This window comes from Leucoraja erinacea, chromosome 14, assembly GCF_028641065.1.
Source record: "Leucoraja erinacea ecotype New England chromosome 14, Leri_hhj_1, whole genome shotgun sequence".
Lineage (NCBI taxonomy): Eukaryota > Metazoa > Chordata > Chondrichthyes > Rajiformes > Rajidae > Leucoraja > Leucoraja erinaceus.
The window spans coordinates 12,282,661-12,302,352 of NC_073390.1; the positions used below are offsets into that span (position 1 = coordinate 12,282,661).

The following is a 19,692-nucleotide window of genomic DNA, read 5'->3' on the forward strand; positions in this document are numbered from 1 at the left end:
ATCAAGTCTACACTGCTATTCAATCATGGCTGATCTATCTTTCCCACTGAGCCCCATTCTCCTGCCTTCTCCCCGTAACCATTGACACGCTTACTAATCAAGCATCTGTCAATCTCCAGGTTAAAAAATATCCAATAACAAGGCCTCCACAGCCACCTGTGGCAAGTTGGACAGCAGAGCGTGTATAATCTTGAATATTAATTAATCAAAAACATGATGCTGGAATTGTACCCGCGAATAATGCCAGCTATTGAAAGATTACATGTTCCACAACATGACCTCTCTTAGACACAAAATGCTGGAGTAACTCAGTGGTTCAGGCAACATCTCTGGAGAAAAGAAATAGGTGATGTTTCGGGTGGAGACCCTTCTTTAGACTGAAGAAGGGTCTCGGCCCGAAACGTCACCTGTGCGTTTTCTCCAGAAATGCTGCCTGACTCTCTTTGGTGTAAACCAGCATCCGCAGTTCCTTCCTACACATGACTTCTCTCTTTATGAATATGGACTGAAACGCGTTCCATGAAGACAGCACACCTTCAGACCAATAGCTGATTTATTAACACAAAATAAATACATACATAAACAGCTTATAATTTTCACAGTGAAAACACTTTAGTCGCCTACAATCACTAGTCATGAAAATATATAACTTTTCAATTTAAGACAACCTAAACACATGCTCCCCCTGTTCAGGTTAACCATTCAAAGCAAAGCTCGTTTCAGGTGTGTTTTTAATACAGTGGCAGGTTTGCTGTTGTTGCTGAAAAGTTATGGTACTCGCAGCCCACACCATAAATGGAAGTACAGAAAAGCGCCTGAGAATTTCATCCAAACCAGTATAGAGGTAAACATTATTTTCATTTATAGCCTACAATAATAACATAATTATGAATAATTAAAGAGATAATCAATAATGTAACTATTTCAGCCAAGTGCCCGAGGGTCATTCCATTTTGTTCAAGCTATAATATTTCAAATATATAGTTGTCATGTCATTGATTGGGTCTCAAAACCATTTTAAACCATGGGTACCATATGATCTCCTTCAATGCTGCTTCTGGCAGTAGATAATACATTACAAACTTGCTTTAGATTTAAAATATATAATTTCAACATTGGGGTTGGTTAGGACAATGTACAGGGTAAACTACCAGGGCAAAATATAAATCTTAAGTAAGACATTTCTCTTTCTTAGCAAGCTGCTGTGGCCCTGGGTGTGCCTAATCTGAGATAGATGAGAATCCAAAAGGAGTTTCCAAAAGAAAGATGGATAATATGTTATGAGGAAAACGTCAGGGGAAGGGGACATACAGTGCCCGCCATAATGTTTGGAACAAAGACCCATCATTTATTTATTTGCCTCTCCACAATTTGAGATTTGTAATAGAAAAAAAAAATCACATGTGATTAAAGTGCACATTGTCAGATTTTAATAAAGGCCATTTTTATATATTTTGGTTTCACCATGTAGAAATTACAGCAATGTTTATACACAGTCCCCCCATTTCAGGGCACCATCATGTTTGGGACACAGCAATGTCATGTAAATGAAAGTAGTCATGTTTAGTATTTTGTTGCATATCCTTTGCATGCAAAGACTGCTTGAAGTCTGCGATTCATGGACATCACCAGCTGCTGGGTGTCTCCTCTGGTGATGCTCTGCCAGGCCTGTATTGCAGCCATCTTTAGTTTATGCTTGTTTTGGCAGCTAGTCCCCTTCAGTTTTCTCTTCAGCATATAAAAGGCATGCTCAATTGGATTCAGATCAGGTGATTGACTTGGCCACTCAAGAATTGACCATTTTTTAGCTTCGAAAATCTCCTTTGTTGCTTTAGCAGTATGTTTGGGATCATTGTCTTGCTGTGGAATGAACCGCCGGCCAATGAGTTTTGAGGCATTTGTTTGAACTTGAGCAGATAGGATGTGACTATACACTTCAGAATTCAGAATACATCTGCAGTTGTATCATCAATGAAGATAAGTGAGCCAGTACATTCAGCAGCCATACACGCCCAGGCCATAACACCCCCACAACCGTGTTTCACGAGAGGTAAGCTTTGGATCTTAGGCAGTTCCTTCTCTCCTCCATACTTTGCTCTTTCCATCACTCTGATATAAGTTAACCTCCGTCTCATCTGTCCACAAGACCTTTTTCCAGAACTGTGGTTGCTCTTTTAAGTACATCTTGGCAAAATGTAACCTGGCCATCCTGATTTTGTGGCTAACCAATGGTTTGCATCTTGCAGTGTAGCCTCTGTATTTCTGTTCATGCAGTCTTCTGCGGACAGTGGTTATTGACAAATCCACACCTGATTTCTGTAGAGTGCTTCTGATCTTTTGGACAGGTGTTTGGGGATTTTTCTTTATTATAGAGAGAATTCTTCTGTCATCAGCGGTGGAGGTCTTCCTTGGCCTGCCAGTCCCTTTGCGATTAGTAAGCTCACCAGTGCTCTCTTTCTTCTTAATGATGTTCCAAAACAGTTGATTTCGGTAAGCCTAAGGTTTGGCTGATATCTGTAACAGTTTTATTCTTGTTTCTCAATCTCATAATAGCTTCTTTTCATAATTAGCACAACTTTGGCCCTCATGTTGATAAACAGCAATAACATTTTTCAAAGGTGATGGAAAGACTGGAGGAAAAACGAGGTGCTGAGAGCTCTCTTATATCTGCATTATGGAGGCAATTAAACATACCTGAGCAATTAAAAACGCATGTGAAGCCATGTGTCCCAAATATTATGGTGCCCTGAAATGGGGGGACTATGTATAAACACAGCTGTAATTTCTACCTGGTGAAACCAAAATGTATAAAAATTGCCTTTATTAAAATCTGACAACGTGCACTTTAACCACATGTGATTTTTTTCTATTACAAATCTCCAATTGTGGAGTACAAGAGGCAAATAAATAAATGATGGGTCTTTGTCCCAAACATTATGGAGGGCACTGTATTAGATACTATGCTTCAAAGCGCTGGTGCTGGCAACCACACTGGGTTGAATGTTCTCTGAGTTGCATGATTCTATGCAGCTGTCTTGCCGACAATGTTATACCTTGAACTGTTTGACCCAGCCAGCTGTTTGCTGAAACGCATGGGTAAATGCGCACAAAAATGCTTTGATAAACAGAATGCCATGAACGTAATTACAATTCAATATTAGTGCCGGACAGCATCTGAGGAGGGGTGGAAGATTGCAACCTTCACGTGGTCCGCCCTGTTTCGACAAATGCACAATCAAATAAGATCAAATAGCACAAGTTGTCCTACAACTTTAGGCTGTACACACCATATGCAAGAAGAAGGAGAAGCATCTGAGGAGAGAAGACCATTTTAAGTGCAGAAGGAAACAAGCATTATTTCTAACTTTCGCGTTACTGAAATGACTGAGAGATCTGCAAAGAATGTAAAAGCGATCAGTTTCTCACTTCAATTTGGCACTTTTATTTTGTCAGTACGTTTATTACTTTTGTTAAATACAGTTGTCTTTTTGTTTTAAAAAACAGATTTCAGAAACACTTTCTGTGCACGATATTAGCCCCGACCTCCTTGTACTCGCAGGCCGTGATCCACATCTGCTGGAAGGCGGAGAGGGAGGAGAGGATGGAGCCTCCCATCCACACCGAGTATTTCCTCTCGGGCGGAGCACACACCCTGACCGGGGTGCCGGTGGGGACCATCTTGGTCATCTCCTTCAGCATCCTCTCATCCATCCCGGGGAACAGGCTGGAACCCCCAGCCAGAATCATGTTGGCGTACAGGTCTTTCCTCAGGTCAATGTCACATTTCATGATGGTGTTGAAGCACAGTTTGTCGATGCCGGGCGCCTCGATGCCTATGTTGGCCGGGAGGAAGAGGGTCTCGGGGCAACGGAACCTCTGGTTTTGGATTTTGATGATCTGGCCATCGGGCAACTTGTAATCCCTCTCCACTTCGCAAGGTTTCTTACACATCTCGGTTTGCAGGTCCGGGGTCACGTAACACAGCCTCTCTTTAATGTCCCTCACGATCTCCTTCTCGGCCGTGCTGACGAAGGAGATGCCGCTCTCGGTCAGGATCCTCACCAGGTACTCGGTCAGGTCCTTGCCCCCGACCTCCAGCCTGAGAACTGCGTGGGGGAGGCAGTAGCCCTCGTAGATGGGCACCGTGTGGGTCACGCCATCCCCACTGTCCATCACACACCCAGTGGTCCTCCCGGAGGCATAGAGAGCCAGCACCGCTTGGATGGCCACGTACATGGCCGGGACATCGAAGCCCTCAAAGAGGATCTGGCACATCTTCTCCCTGTTGGCCAGCGGATTCAAGGGGACCTCGGTCAGCAGGGCCGGTCTCTCGTTTGACTTGATTTTCAAATCGTTGTCATACACGTACCTCCAGATCTTGTCCATATCATCCCAGGAGGTGACTATGCCGTGCTCCACCGGGTATTTGATAGACAACACCCCTCTCTTGACTTGGGCTTCGTCGCCAATGTAGAAGTCCTTCTGGCCGGCTCCTATGATGAGCGCTTTCTGCCGGGGCTTACCGATCATGTTGTTGAAGATCGAGCGAGGTTCCTTGTCCCCTGAGATGCCAGCTTTGATCAGACCTGATCCATTGTCGATGACGACGGCCGGTTGGAGGTCCACCATTATTGCCAGTGCCCCGGGAGTACCCAACTAAACACCTAACTCACACAAACAAGGCTGCACCAAGGACGTGCTTGCCAACGCTGCTTCAACCGCAATGAACTGATGACCCTTGAAGCCCTTGCCTTAACATTTCTGTGAGGTTTCTCCCGTCCAATTGTGACAGTTTTGGAAGAATTATGAGGAAATAATCATTGGTGGTCACTGTCGCGTCGTCCGGACAACCATTCATCGCGGTCAATGTAATAGGTTTGTAGCCCTGTTAATATCATCAGCGGGTAACTGAAGTTAACAGTCCCTCTGTATGTGCCACACCATCAATTATACCACGAACCCCCCAACCATCAATTTAATGAATAGATATAATGCATTTTCATCCGTTGCTCTGTAACTTAAATCGAATGTCTTGGATAATTGTTGGTTAATGTTAATGCTCCAGCCAAGATTCATTATTTTTTTAAACATGTAAAAAGGGTAAGTACCATACGATTTAATATTTTATTGTTACTCCTATCCTTGCACCAATACTGAAGCAAATGGTTTTACCTTGTGGCACGGTACATTTGATGAAGACGGGTTTTCTGATCTGTTTACCCGCTGTGCCTCCCTTGCTCTGAGGGTGTTCTATCAAACACCACGACCCCAGTCATACACTAACAGAACCTGTGTTGTGCTTTGGGTAGAGGCAATGGACGACTTCATCTGTCCCCACTACTTGTGAAAATAAATCCACGCGATCCCTACTGTAGTAAACCATACAATGAGCAGCGTGTGGTTTTCTTCAAACGATTACATGTTTATATCGTTATTTAGTTGAAAAAAAAAATGACCAAGTGCCTGGCAGGTGAATTCTGAAAGTAAAATTGCCAGCATTGTTTAGAAAGAAATTGAGATCATAGGTCATGTCATAAGTGATAGGAGTAGAATTAGGCCATTCGGCCCATCAAATTTACTCCGCCATTCAATCATGGCTGATCTATCTCTCCCTCCTAACCCCATTCTCATGCCTTCTCCCCATAAACTCTGACACCTGTACTAATCAAGAAAAGACATTGAGACAGATAAACCTTCAGAGTACCTTTAATCAGACTTTACTGAGCTCTATCTTGCAATAAATGTAATTCCTTTTATCCTGCATCTGTACACTGTGGACTCATTGTAATAATGTATAGTATTTTGGCTAACTGGATAGCATGCAAGAAAAACACTGTACCTCAGTACACATGACAATGAACTAATCTAAACTAAAAACAGAGAAATGCTTTCGGGATGAGGGATATTTGAGGGAATGTAATTCCAGAGGTTACAAGCTGCCGATGTGGAAGGTAGGGGTGCAAATAGTGGAACACTGGCAATTAGGGAGGTAATAGAGGCCACACTCCTGCCTCCACATCTTTGCCATCTTTCTTCCGCCCATCATAATCAGTTTAAAGAAGGGTCCTGATCTGAAACATTGCTGATTCATTCCCCCCACAGATGCTGCCTGACTTCCTGAGTTACTCCAGCACTTTGTTGTTTGGCCAGGATTGTGGCCAAGAGTTCTTAGTGTAATGTGAGAGTGGAGAAGTTTACTGCAGGTGAGAGACGAGGATAAGAAATAATTTGAAAGCAAAATAGAGTATTTGTACATTCAAAGGAATGCTGGAAAAATGTAGGTGAGTAGGGGAATAGGTAAATATATGCAGGGGTTTGTGTGAGTTAGCACACAGGAGCAGAGATTTGGAAAAGACATGGGCAGGAACTTAAATGTGATCACATTTGGCAAACCACATGAATCATCATAAGGTCATAGGAATGGGTGTAGATTTAGGCAATTCGGCCCATCATGTGTACTCCGCAATACAATCATGGCTGATCTATCCCTCCCTCCTAACCCCATTCTCCTGCCTTATCCCCATAACTCTTGACACCCATGCCATATCTATCTCTGCCTTAAAAATATCCACTGACTTGGACTCCACAGCCCTCTGTGGCAAATAATCCACATTCACCAGCCTCTGACTAAAGACATTTCTCCTCATCTCCTTCCAAAAGGAAGTCCTTTAATTCTGATATATTATACAGTTATATTAACGTATGGAATAATTATAAAGAAGGTAGACAAAAAAGGTGGAGTAACTCAGCGGGACAGGCAGCATATCTGGAGAGAAGGAATGGGTGACATTTTAGGTTGAGATCCTTCTTCAGACTGGAATAATTATTATGGATTGGGGGATAAGATGAATCAATGCACCTTCTGGCTCCCTGCCTTGCACACGTCTGCAGCATAGGTAATGGGGGAAGGTGGAAGGATACAGAGTAATTAAGTCCCAAAGTAACACTTAAGTCGGGAAGAGTTCGAGCAGAGGAAGTAAGCTGAGACGGGGGCAGAGTCGGCAGGTGGTGGTGAATTTAGTGAAGGAGAGGCAATATGGTCTAATGTGTGATACACAATCAAATAAGCCACCAACGTTTGTAAACTGCCTCTTTCACCCTGATACCAAACCAAGAATAGGGATGCAGACAGTGCAGATACAGTTTCTGGCAAGCTTAATGGTTTCAGTCTTTCCAGCTTTGAGTTATAGGGAATTGGAAGTGAGCCAGTCAGAGCCTGTGGAAGTATTGAGAGGGCTGAGGGTGAGTGAGGTGGAGTTAACTGTCATGGTTATACATGCTAACTCTGTATTGCATTTTCAGATGTTCAGGAAAACAAAAGCATTCCTGGCACGAAACATTCCCTGTACAGATGCTGCCTGACCCGCTGAGTTCCTCCTGCACTTTGCTTGTTGCTGCATAATCATTTTGTTATCAAAATTGAAGCGCATCAGATGTAATTGCCCAATACTCAGTGACATTGGAGCCGCACAATGGTGCAACGGGTCGAGCTGCTGCCTCACAGCGCCGGAGGACCTCGGGTGCTGTTTGTGTGGAGTTTGCACATTCTCCTTGTTACACTGTGGGTTTCCTCCAAGTGCTATGGTTTCCCCCCACATCCCAAACATGTGCTGGTTTGTAGCTGAATTGGCCTCTAAATTGCTCCAAATGTGCAGGGTGGATGAGAAAGTGGCATAATATAGAACTGGTGTGTTGACAGGTGATCGATGGAGGGTGTGGTTTAGGTGGGCGGAGGGGCCTGTTTCCATGCTGTATCACAAAACTTTAAATTATTGTATACTGGAGCAGACTCAAAGGACCAGGTGGCCTGGTACTGCCTCAGATTGGTGTGTAATCATCATGAATTTGGGGTAGATGGGATGGTTTATATGAAGCAATTCGGATGAGTTATCCTCAGAGAACACTCATGGCCGCTACTACTTCATGGTCACATCCACTAACCCACAGCTCCTGTTCTCCACCTCATGCTCATTATCCTTCAGCAACTGCTGGTATTGATGTACTGCCGTGCTGGGTGACAGGCGTTGGGCCCAAATTGGAGGAACAGCATCTCATATTTTACTTGGGCAGCTTACAGCCCAGTGGTATGAATATTGATTTCTCTAACTTCAAGTAACCCCGGCATTCCCTCTCTCTCTATCCCTCCCCCACCAAAGTCAAACCAGCTTCTCGTTTTCACCCAACAAACCGTTAACACTGGCCTATTTCCTTTATCATCATTACTTTTTTGCATATCTTTCATTCATTGTTCTTTATCTCTCTACATCATCTTCTATATCTCTTGTTTCTTTTATCCGTAAGTAGTCACCCATTCCTTCTCTCCAAAGATGCTGCCTGTTCTGCTGAGGTACTCCAGCTTTTTGTGTCTATCTTGGGCTATAGGTCTATTGCGAGTTTATGTACAGGGACATATCTATCCATGCACTGTATACTTGTATTTATACTTATGCATTTTTAATATGTATGTCATGTTTTATACTTTGGCAATATAACGATGTATTTTATCATGCCAATAAAGTTTTTAAATTGAATTGAATTGAATTGAGTATTTTACAGACAACTACACAATCTGGTCAGCCTTTCAGGTTGGTGCAGAATCCCAGCTCTGTAGCTAGCTGTGGCCACATTCCTAAATGGATTGGAGCAAATTCGGACCTGCCGAGATGCCAGCCTGTAACCTGGCAGACTGTTTGAAATAAAGGCCAGACATCGAGCTGCTGGCAAAGGATGAATAAATCTTAACTCCTGTTGGGAAGCCCCAGTGCAAGCTTTCACAAGCATTGTATGCTGTGAATATTGAACACATGCAATGTATTGCTATTGCTTATGATGAGAAGCACACAGGGCTGTGTGGATGGCGTTTATAGCACTTTGAACAACTTTAATGGGGATCCACTCTTGTCCTGTTTATCTTTGCCCAGGAAGAGAGAGGCAGAGTCGTACAGTGTGGAAACAGGCCCTTCGGCCCACCTTTCCCACACCGACCCAATCTACACTAGTCCCAATTGGTGCATTTGGCCCATATCCCTCTAAACCTGTCCTATCCATGTACCTGTCTAATTGCTTCTTAAACATCACGATAGTCCCTACCCCTCAACTACCTCGTCCGGCAACTGGTTATAAAATCATTCCCCCTTCACCTTAAACCTGTTCCCTCTGGTTCTCAATTCCCCTACACTGGACAAGAGACTCTGCACATTTACCCGAGCTGTTCACTGCAAAGGTAAGTGATTTTGCTGGCATAAGGAATCTCTAGCCATCTCCTAGTGATTGCAATAAGAATATGTACTAATGTTACCCTCTGAATATTTGAAGGAGTCTGCTGGAGGGGAAGGTGACCTCACAATTTGCAGACTGCTGTGGGAAAGCAAGTTGGTGTGCAAACCAGCGACATATTCCTCAATTACAAAATACTTAATTTTCTATAATTTTTGGAAGTACTTCATCCAATGAAAGGAAGGCGTCTCTTTTAAGGGAGTCACAAGAGACAACAGATGCTGGAAACTTGTACAAAAATATCCGATACACTGACTTCCTTCAGCACTTTGTTGCTCTTTTTCCAAGGGTCAAGTTAAGGTTTCAACAGGTAATATGGCTTGGACATCACTTGGTTTACGAAGGAAAAGCAATTAGAACATAGAACATACACTACAGCGTACAGACATCCCTTCTGCCCGCAGTGTGCATACCGAACATGATGCAAGGTTATCTTCCATGCCTGCACATGTCTAAAAATCTAAAAACTGCCGTGGGGCGGGGGGGAATTGGGAGGACCTGGCGTGGGATAATTTGTAATTTTGTCAGCACCGTTTATGTAGTCACTATTTGCATACCTTGCAAGCAAAGAATTTCACTGTGCCTTGTCACGTGACAATAAAGTATTCATTCATAATAATTCAAATCATTCATTCATTCTTCTTTTCGTGTCCATCTTGTTACAAATGTTGACTTCACTGTCATCATCCGTCCTGAAAAGGACGCAAGCTTCTGGCGACAATCTGTCGGAGTCATCACTTGCCCCAATAGATGATGGTGGTAGCAGAATTAGCTCAGGAGACTTCCAGTTTCCAGCCCCACGATGTGGACACTTCTGCTATGGGACCATTAATTAATTAATTCAATCTCTTAAATGCCACTGTCATATCTACCTCCATTGTCATGCCTGCAAGTGTGTTCCAGGCCTCAACCTCTCCATGTAAAAAAATTGCACTGCCACATCTCCTTTAAACTTTACCCCCTGTCACTTCAAAGCTATCCTCAGGGCACTCTTTGATAAGGTGGTGTTAGAAGTGCTGCATGAGTCCTGCAGTAACATGGCCTTGTGTAATGCTGATCTGCTTCCCTTTGTTGAGAGTTGCTTCCATTTTCTTCTCTCTTCCTTGCTGTGCTTCCTGGCATCCCCACACAAAGCCTGGCTTCAGACACAGATAATTACAATACAATATTTAATAAGTTAGCTAGAAATAACGCACACGTTATTTAATTCATTAAATTTGTGAACTCAGTCGGTGAGGTGATTTGGACGTTAGCTAACCAGCTGTATTAGATAACAAGTTTCAACAGTGTGGTACAGTGGCACAGCTCGTAGGACTGCTGCCTCACAGCGCCAGAGACCTGGGTTCGATCCTGACCTCGGGTGCTAACAGTGCGCAGTTTGCACGTTCTCCCTGTGACCACGTGGGTTTCCGACAGGTGCTCCAGTTTCCTCCCACATCCCAAATACATGAGGGTTTGGAGGTTATTTGGCTTCTGTAAGTTTCCCCAAGTGTGTAGAGAGAGGATGTAATAGTGGGACAACATAGAAACGGCGCAAACGGTTGATCAATGGGTGGCGTAGACTCAGTGGGTCAAAATGCCTGTTTCCATTGCATATCTTCCAATCAATTAATTGACCAATTCGATTGACTCAAAGCTGAGTTTTGAGAAAATTGAATTGAGCGGGTAGCGTGCACAGCAGATTTCTGAGATGTACTAATTGTTGGGAAATAGAACAGAGAACAGCACAGCGCAAGAACAGGCCCTCAGGCCCACAATGTCTGTGATGAGCATGATGCCAAGACCATCACTCATCCACCATCCAACCCATACATTCCCTGCATATCCATGTACCTATCCAAAAGTCAGGGGTTAATGCAGGAGAATGGAGTTGAGAGGGAGAGATAGATCAACCATGATGGAATGGTGGAGTAGACTTGATGGGCTGAATAGCCTAATTCTTATCCTATCATTTATGAAATTATGAGCCTTGTAGAGAAGCCATTGAAATATTGGTGTAGTAATTCTTCATACCTTTGGGAGCTTTGACTTGCTACTCAGTTTATAACCATATAATATAACCATAGAACAATTACAGCACGGAAACAGGCCATCTCGACCCTTCTAGTCCGTGCCGAACACGTATTCTCCCCTAGTCCCATACACCTGCGTTCAGACCATAACCCTCCATACCTTTCCCGTCCATATAACTATCCAATTTATTTTTAAATGATAAAATTCATTTAATTCCATTCATTCCAAAAGACGAACCTGCCTCCACCACCTTCACTGGAAGCTCATTCCACACAGCCACCACTCTCTGAGTAAAGAAGTTCCCCCTCATGTTACCCCTAAACTTCTGTCCCTTAATTCTCAAGTCATGTCCCCTTGTTTGAATCTTCCCTACTCTCAGTGGGAAAAGCTTATCCACGTCAACTCTGTCTATCCCTATCATCATTTTAAAGACCTCTATCAAGTCCCTCCTTAACCTTCTGCGCTCCAAAGAATAAAGCCCTAACTTGTTCAACCTTTCTCTGTAACTTAGTTGCTGAAACCCAGGCAACATTAGGTCTTTATTCTCTGCAGCGCAGAAGGTTAAGGGGGGACCTGATAGAGGTCTTTAAAATGATGAGAGGGATAGACAGAGTTGATGTGGACAAGCTTTTCCCTTTCAGAATAGGGAAGATTCAAACAAGAGGACATGACTTCAGAATTAAGGGACAGAAGTTTAGGGGTAATATGAGGGGGAACTTCTTTACGCACAGAGCTCATGGTGGAGGTGTGGACGTTCCCCCCCAGTGGAAGTGGTAAAGGCAGGTTCATTAGTATCAAGTTTAAAAATAAATTGGATAGGCCTATGGATGAGAAGGGAATGGGGGGGTATGGTACGAGTGCAGGCAGGTGGGACTAAGGGGAAAAAATTTGTTCGGCATGGACTTGTAGGGCCGAGATGGCCTGTTTCCGTGCTGTAATTGTTATATGGTTATATGGTTATATGAAACCCAGGCAACATTCTAGTAAATCTGCTCTGCACTCTCTCTATTTTGTTGACATCCTTCCTATAATTAGGCGACCATTATCTTACAATATTTCCAGAATGAGGTAGACCACATCATAAAACTCCATAAAAAGCATATGACCCTTACTTTATATTCTAATGTGCATACTCTTTAGTAATAACATTGCTACATTGTCCAGGATAATGCTTTTCGATTTAAAATTCACTTCATGCTTTGCGCTAATGCAATTTTAAAAAATAGTTTATTTTTAATGAGCTGCGAATTTATCAAAATAACTTACTCAATTGCATAAAAGTTAAGCAGAAAGGAAATTAAATGCAGAATATTATGTTATTGCATAAGCTTCAGAACTAATTCCAGGCAACACAAGACCTCGTGGATGTACATGACCTTTACCATTAGATGGAGCTCTTTATCTTTCAGGGTGATGAGAAAGGAGAGCACCAAGAATATCCCACAAGGTCAGCCTTGGAGGTCAAACAGAGTGAAGATTGAGGGCTGCCAGGAATAGTTATCTTTAGGATGTCTTGAAAACATTCTAGACATTTCAAGAGATTTTTTTTCCTTCTCTCTGAATTATTTATTTACAGGTTCTTAGTTGCTTTGGCATTGGAACGAACAAGGTGCAATGCAAAATAATGACTGCAGGTTTGTCAAACTAGCTTTTCTAGCAGATGGTTTCATATTGGCTTTGATGCATTGTGTTGGTTTGCACCAGAGTTTGAGATTTTGTTTTGTGGTGGAAAATTCATGTAGATAGACACAAAAAGCTGGAGTAACTCAGCAGGACAGGCAACATCTTTGGAGAGAAGGAATGGGCGACATTTCGGGTTGAGTCCGAAGAAGGATCTCGACCCAAAACAATAGACAATAGACGTCACCCATTCCTTCTCTCCACAGTTGCTGCCTGTCCTGCTGAGTTAACCCAGCTTTTTGTGTCTGTCTTCGGTTTGAACCAGCATCTGCAGTTCCTTCCTACACATTAAATTCATGGAGATTGTCTTCTCTCTGCATCGAGGATGATTTACTTTCTCTCTGCTTTTGTGCACTCTGATGGGGCAGTAGGTGGCTATTGGGTGGGTGGATGGAAGGGGAGTTTGTGAGAAGATGTAGTCTTTCTGCCATTTATGCAGAGCTCGTTGCTTCTCATGCCAGGACCCTGGACCTGAAGAAGGGTTTCGGCCCAAAACGTTGCCTATTTCCTTCGCTCCTAGATGCTTCTGCACCTGCTGAGTTTCTCTAGCATTTTTGTGTACCCTAAGTTCTCAATACCATTCCAAGTGATCCTTAAAGTCACCCAGTCATAGACTCATACAACATGGAAACAGGTCCTTCGGCCCAACTTATCTATTTGAGGAGGGAGTTTTGTGTTTCACCTCTGCCCTGAATCTGGCTTCACATGTGGGGCCCAGCTTAGATAGGAACAAATGCAAAATAAAACATCTCATAGAGCTGTGGTGAGTTTCTTGAAGAAGTCGGTTTATTCAAGACCTTAACAATCTGCTCTGAGAAGCATTCTGAGAAAACCCAAAGTGTTTCAAAGATTCACAGCACCCACTGCATCTTTTATATTCTCATAACACAATGGTTACTTGTGGATTCTACATTTTTGAAATGTCATCATTGACCAATGCCTCTGTAACCTTTCATCTTCGTCCTCCATCAAAGTTGTCTTTAACCTTATGTTCCCTGCTATTTAGAAAACCACTCTCCATTTGTATAACAAATGGGTGCAATAAAAGTCACAGCTCCCGGATCAGTTTTATTTCCCTCAGCTTAGATTACAACCCCCAATGTTAATTATCATTTTCTAAATTTCACACATCATCCATGGTGACGGAAACAAGGGATATGGGGAGAAAGCAGGAACGGGGTACAGATTATGGTTGATCAGCCATGATCATATTGAATGGTGGTGCTGGCTCGAAGGGCCAACTCCTGCACCTATTTTCTATGTTTCTATGTTTCTATGTGACCAAAAGATGCTTATGTAAGCTAGTCCCATTCACCTGTGTTGGACCCATACCCTCTAAACTTCCCTATCCATGCACCAAACACAATGTCTTTTAAATGTTATTACACCTGCCTCAACCACTTCCTCTGGCAACTCATTCCTTGTATGTAGCACCTTCTCTGAAAACGTTACCCCACAGTGTCCTGATAAATCTTTCCCCTCTCACTTAAAACCTTTACCGTCTAGTTCTTGACCCCCCCACCCTTGGAAAAAGACTATGTGCATCCACCTCAGCCCCTCATGATTTTATGCGTCCCTGTAAATCTGACGTCAATGTCGGCTGCAGGAGGCATCTCCTGGAATACAGAGTTGTTTGGGTGAGGGAGGGGACATCTGGTCTCGGGTTTGCAGCAGCCTGGGGAAAACCTGGGGCTCCAGCATGTGCACCGGACTTTGGACTATTTTGTTTTTAAACAGCACCAAAATATAGCCTAGGAAAGAACTGCAGATGCTGGTTTAAATCGAAGATAGATGCAAGATGCTGCAGTAACTCAGCTGGACGGGCAACACCTCTGGAGAGAAGGAATGGGTGACATCTCGGGTCAAGACCCTTCTTCAGATTGTCTACCAAAATGTAGCAACGCATTTGTGGGTTGTGCAAAATAATTTCACTGCACTGTGCATATGTAACAATAAAGAACCATTGAACCATTATAATTACCACTCTGTTTCCTGCACTCTAATGAATAAAGCCCTAGCCTGCCCAACCTCTCATCTATATTTCTCTGAAGAAGGGTTTCGGTCCGAAACGTCGCCTATTTCCTTCGCTCCATAGATGCTGCTGCACCCGCTGAGTTTCTCCAGCAATTTTGTGTACCTTCTCATCTATAACGCAGCACTTCGAGTCCTGGCAGCATCTTGCTAAAAAATGCTCTACACTCTTTCCAGCTTAATAGCATCTTTTCTTGAGCAGGGTGACCGCTTTGAGCGGGTGGGCTAGAAATTCCTAGGAATCAGTATTGACGTGGCAATTTTTGAAGAATTTGAGCATATGCTTGAATATTTTCCTCTCACCACTCGGGGGCAGCACCGTGTTGCAGCTAGCAAAACTGCTGCCTCATAGCTCTAGCAAATCTGGTTCTGTGCTCATCTGCAGTGCTGTCTGGGTGGAGTCTGCACGTTCTCCTTGTCAGCACATGGATTTCCTCTGAGGGATCTGGTTTCCCCCCACATCCCAAAATGTGTTGGTTAGCCAGTTAATTGGTTACTGTAAATTGCTCCAAGTGTAAGTGAGTGGTAGAATAAGGCAACATGGTGCACAGCGGTAGAGTTGCTGCCTTACAGCGCCAGAGACCCGGGTTCGATCCTGACTACGGTGTACATTCTCCCTGTGACTTGCATGGGTTCTCTCCAAGGAGCTCAGGTTTCCTCCCACACTCCAAAGACGTACAGATTTGTAGGTTAATTGGCTTTGGTAAAAATTGTAAATTGTCCCTTGTGTTTAGGATAGTGCAAGTGTACGGTGATCGCTGGTCGATGGGCCGAAGTGCCTGTATCTGCACTGTATCTCTAAACTAAACTGAACTAATCTGAAGGAGACATGATGGGAATGTTGGACGATTACAAGGAATTTGGATTGGGTTAGCACAGAAATAGATGGTTGATTATAGCTTGGACTTAGTGGGCTGAAGGGCCACTTTCTGTGCTATATTTCTCTATGACTTTATAACTCCATGGTAATCACTTCCTGTGACTGAGCTCAAAAGCCAACGCCTATTTCAGGAGTCAGGTCAAGTTTGCAAATGATAAGACTGACTTGAGTGTTACAAGGACCTCATTACTGGGGATATTGGCTTGAGAGAGCACACTGACTTAACTTTAAACTTTACTTTAAAGATACAGCATGGAATCAGGCTCTTCGGCCCAAAGTCTGCACCGACTAGCGATCACCTTGTACACTAGCACAGTCCTACACACTAGGGACAATTCACAATTTTACCAAAGCCAATTAACCTACAAACCTGCTCATCTTTGGAGCGAAGGAGAAAGCTGAAGCACTCGGAGAAAACCCACGCAATGAGGGGGAGAACATACAAACCCTCTGTACAGAATGCACCCATAGTCAGGATTAAACCCAGGCCTCTGGTGTTATAAAGCAGCATCTTTTCCACTGTGCTACTGTAGCACCCTAAACAATCTTGGTTCATTTCTGCTTCCATTGAATTTGGAGCATTTTGCAGAGATGGCTTTGGTGGTATCTGTCTCGAGTAGCTCACCATGCCCAGTGGGGAATGATGAGTAACATTCAGCCTAGTTCAGTCTATGGTCAGAGGAATCTCACTTGGATTAATTATCTGGTATGTTGAAGATGATGAGCTGTGAACACGTGAGAACCAATTTACCACATTATTGGGTAGATGCCAGTGTTGTAACTGTACTAAAACAGTGTGTCTGGAGTCGAGGCTAATTCCAGAGCATAACGGTTGACTTGAGAACTCAAGTTACCGTGTTGTTTGATGCCATATTTTTTGTTGTATGCAGTGCTCCAACCTGTTTCTTGGTATAAGGAGGAATGAACCAAACTGGCTTAAGACTGGCTTCTGTGACAGTGGGTCCCTCAGGAGGAAGCTGAGATGGCCTCTCACTCAGCAATTCTGTGTGTGGGGTCAATTTGCAGACGATGCAAGGGCGAAGGAATGCAGATTTAAACTCCGGGAAAATGATACAAATGGGCATGAGGAGAAAATCTTTACTCTGAAAACGATAATTTGGAGAAACAAGGAATTGCAGATGCCAGTTTACACAAAGGGACACAGAGTGTAGGAGTAACTCAGCGGGTCAGGCAGCATCCCTGGAGAACATGGATGGATGATATTTCGGGTCGGGACCCTTCTTCAGACATACAAACCCGAAGTAAGGGTTGTAAGATTGTCAGGTTGTAAGGGGGTGGGGAAAGAAAGCAAGCTGGGAGGGAGGAGAGGCAGGCCAAAGCATTGCAGATAATAGGTTGACACAGGCAAGAGGGATTTTGATAGGCAAATTGTTGGACAAAGACAGAATGTGAGACAGAAGAATTGAAGAGTTGCAAATTGTGAAGCCAGAGGAATGAATGTCAGAGGGGGGGAGAATAAAAATAGGTGCGAGTCCAGATGGGGCATGGAGGGGGAAGGGATTGGGGTTGGAGAGTGAAAAGGGATGGCGAGGGGTGAGGTTGCTGGAGGTTACATAACATTGGAGCATTCAATGCTCCAACTCCTCCAACATCCTCTCCTCTGGCTTCACCGACCCGAAACATCACGTACCCATGTTCTCCAGAGATGCTGCCTCACCCGCTGAGTTACTCCAGTGCTTTGTACCTTGGTTACAATCAGAACTGGTCACACATTCATCAAAAATGTTTCTATTGCACGATTATTCTGCGTTGTATTCGTTTGCAAGACATCAAGAAATAAATATGATGGAGCGCTGCCAAGTCTACAGGCTGGGAAAGAAAGAAGCTATTAATCAAGTAAGGAACTTAGGAGTTGACAATAGTGGCATTATACATCCTCCTTGCAAATCCAAATATTGCTCTGCTCAACAAAAACGTAAAAGGAGGCGATTGTTGTTGTGCAGTCAGTGTGCTGTCGTGACCATTAAGCCCAGTCACCCTGTCATTGAACTGAAAACTTTCACGGACTGGATGAACCAGAGGAGCAGACTTTGGTGCTATTTTAGCGTGGGTTAAAATTGTGTTTTCTCTTACAACAGAATATGATCAGGAGATTACTTCTGCTTGTTGGCAAAGTTGTTGGCAATGCTGACAAAAAAAACATAGTGGTGTACAGTTTATGTCAGTAAAAGGAATTCACGGAGGTGGAGGCACAGTTAAAATGGCTAACTTTGAGAAGCAAGGTGTTGGAATTACAAAGCAACCCCCAAGCTCACCGCTAACAGTGTTGGTGACACACCAACTTTATGCTGCATTCCTTGACAAGGAATATTTTAAATAATTGGTTGCAGACACCAGCAGCGAGCCTCTGATTATAACCTGCTAGAACCAGTTAAAGGCAGCTCGAACCGTTTACTATTTTTACAAGGGGTGTACACTGACCCAAAAGTACCACAAATGTTTGGTTTATGGACACAACACGGGAATATAATAGCTGTACCTATACCCACTACTTCAGCTCAGGGGTTGGACAGGCTAAATGCAGGAAGATTGTTCCCGATGTTGGGGGAGTCCAAAACAAGGGGTCACAGTTTAAGGATAAGGGGGAAGTATTTTAGGACCGAGATGAGCAAAACATTTTTCACACAGAGAGTGGTGAATCTGTGGAATTCTGTGCCACAGAAGGTAGTTGAGGCCAGTTCATTGGCTTTATTTAAGAGGGAGTTAGATGTGGCCCTTGTGGCTAAAGGGATCAGGGGGCATGGAGAGAAAGCAGGTACAGGATACTGAGTTGGATGATCAGCCATGATCATATTGAATGGCGGTGCAGGCTCGGATGGCCGAATGGCCTACTCCTGCACCTATTTTCTATGTTTCTATCAAAACATGTCTCCAACAGCCCTTCCAGGTGTAACACAGGTTTACAGCATCTCCTCTACTGCATCTATTGTACTTGGTTCTTTGAATTTGGCCACCTTTACATCGGTCAGACCAAGAGAATAGACAACAATTTCTCCCAGCACTTGCGCTCGGTCTACTAGGGCCTGCGGGATCTCCCGGTTGCTATTTTATCTCCCCTTCACATTCCCCTACTGATCTTTCTGTCCTGGGCCTCCTTCATTGTCAAAGTGAGGTCACACACAAACTGGAGGAACAGCTCATATTCCGTTTGGGTAGCTTACAGCTCAACGTTATTAGCATTCAATTCTCCAATTTTAGATAATACGGCACGGTGGCCCAGTGGTAGAGATGCTGTCTCACAGCGAGTACAGTGCCGGAGACCCGGGTTCGATCCCGACTACGGGTGCTGTCTGTACGGAGTTTGTACGTTCGCCTCGTGACCTGAGTGGGTTTTCTCCGAGACCTTCAGTTTCCTCCCACATTCCAAAGACGTACAGGTTTGTAGGTTGATTGGCTTGGTAAATATAGAAATTGTCCCTAGTGGGTATAGGATAGTGTTAATGTAGGGGGATCGCTGGTCGGCGCGGACACGGTGGGCCGAAGGGCCTGTTTCCGTGCTGTTTCTCTAAACTAAACTAAACATCATCTTCCCCACCACCATTTTCCTGTGCCCCCTTCACCCTAATGCTCACCTACCTAGCCCACGTCCTCTCTCTCCCCGTGTCCCTGTTTACCTATAACCCTCTCTCTAGCTTTACAATTCGCTCCCCTTCTCTCTTATCTGACATCCTTTTGTCTCCTTTGGTAAGGTAGGATCGGGGATGGGGGAGAGGGGGGCCATGAGGAGGGGGGTAGAAGAGCAGTGGGGAGAGGTGGGGGGGAGCTGGGCGAGTGAGGGTGCTGCAAAAAGC

General features: G+C 44.0%; 1 protein-coding gene across 1 annotated transcript; it reads right to left on the reverse strand.

Moving 5' to 3' along the window:
* Positions 1-3,387: 3,387 nt before the first annotated feature.
* Positions 3,388-4,749, reverse strand: LOC129703278 (uncharacterized). The gene has a single exon (XM_055645614.1). The coding sequence runs from the start codon at positions 4,627-4,629 to the stop codon at positions 3,508-3,510; it is 1,122 nt and encodes a 373-aa protein (XP_055501589.1). The 5' UTR covers positions 4,630-4,749; the 3' UTR covers positions 3,388-3,507.
* Positions 4,750-19,692: the final 14,943 nt, after the last annotated feature.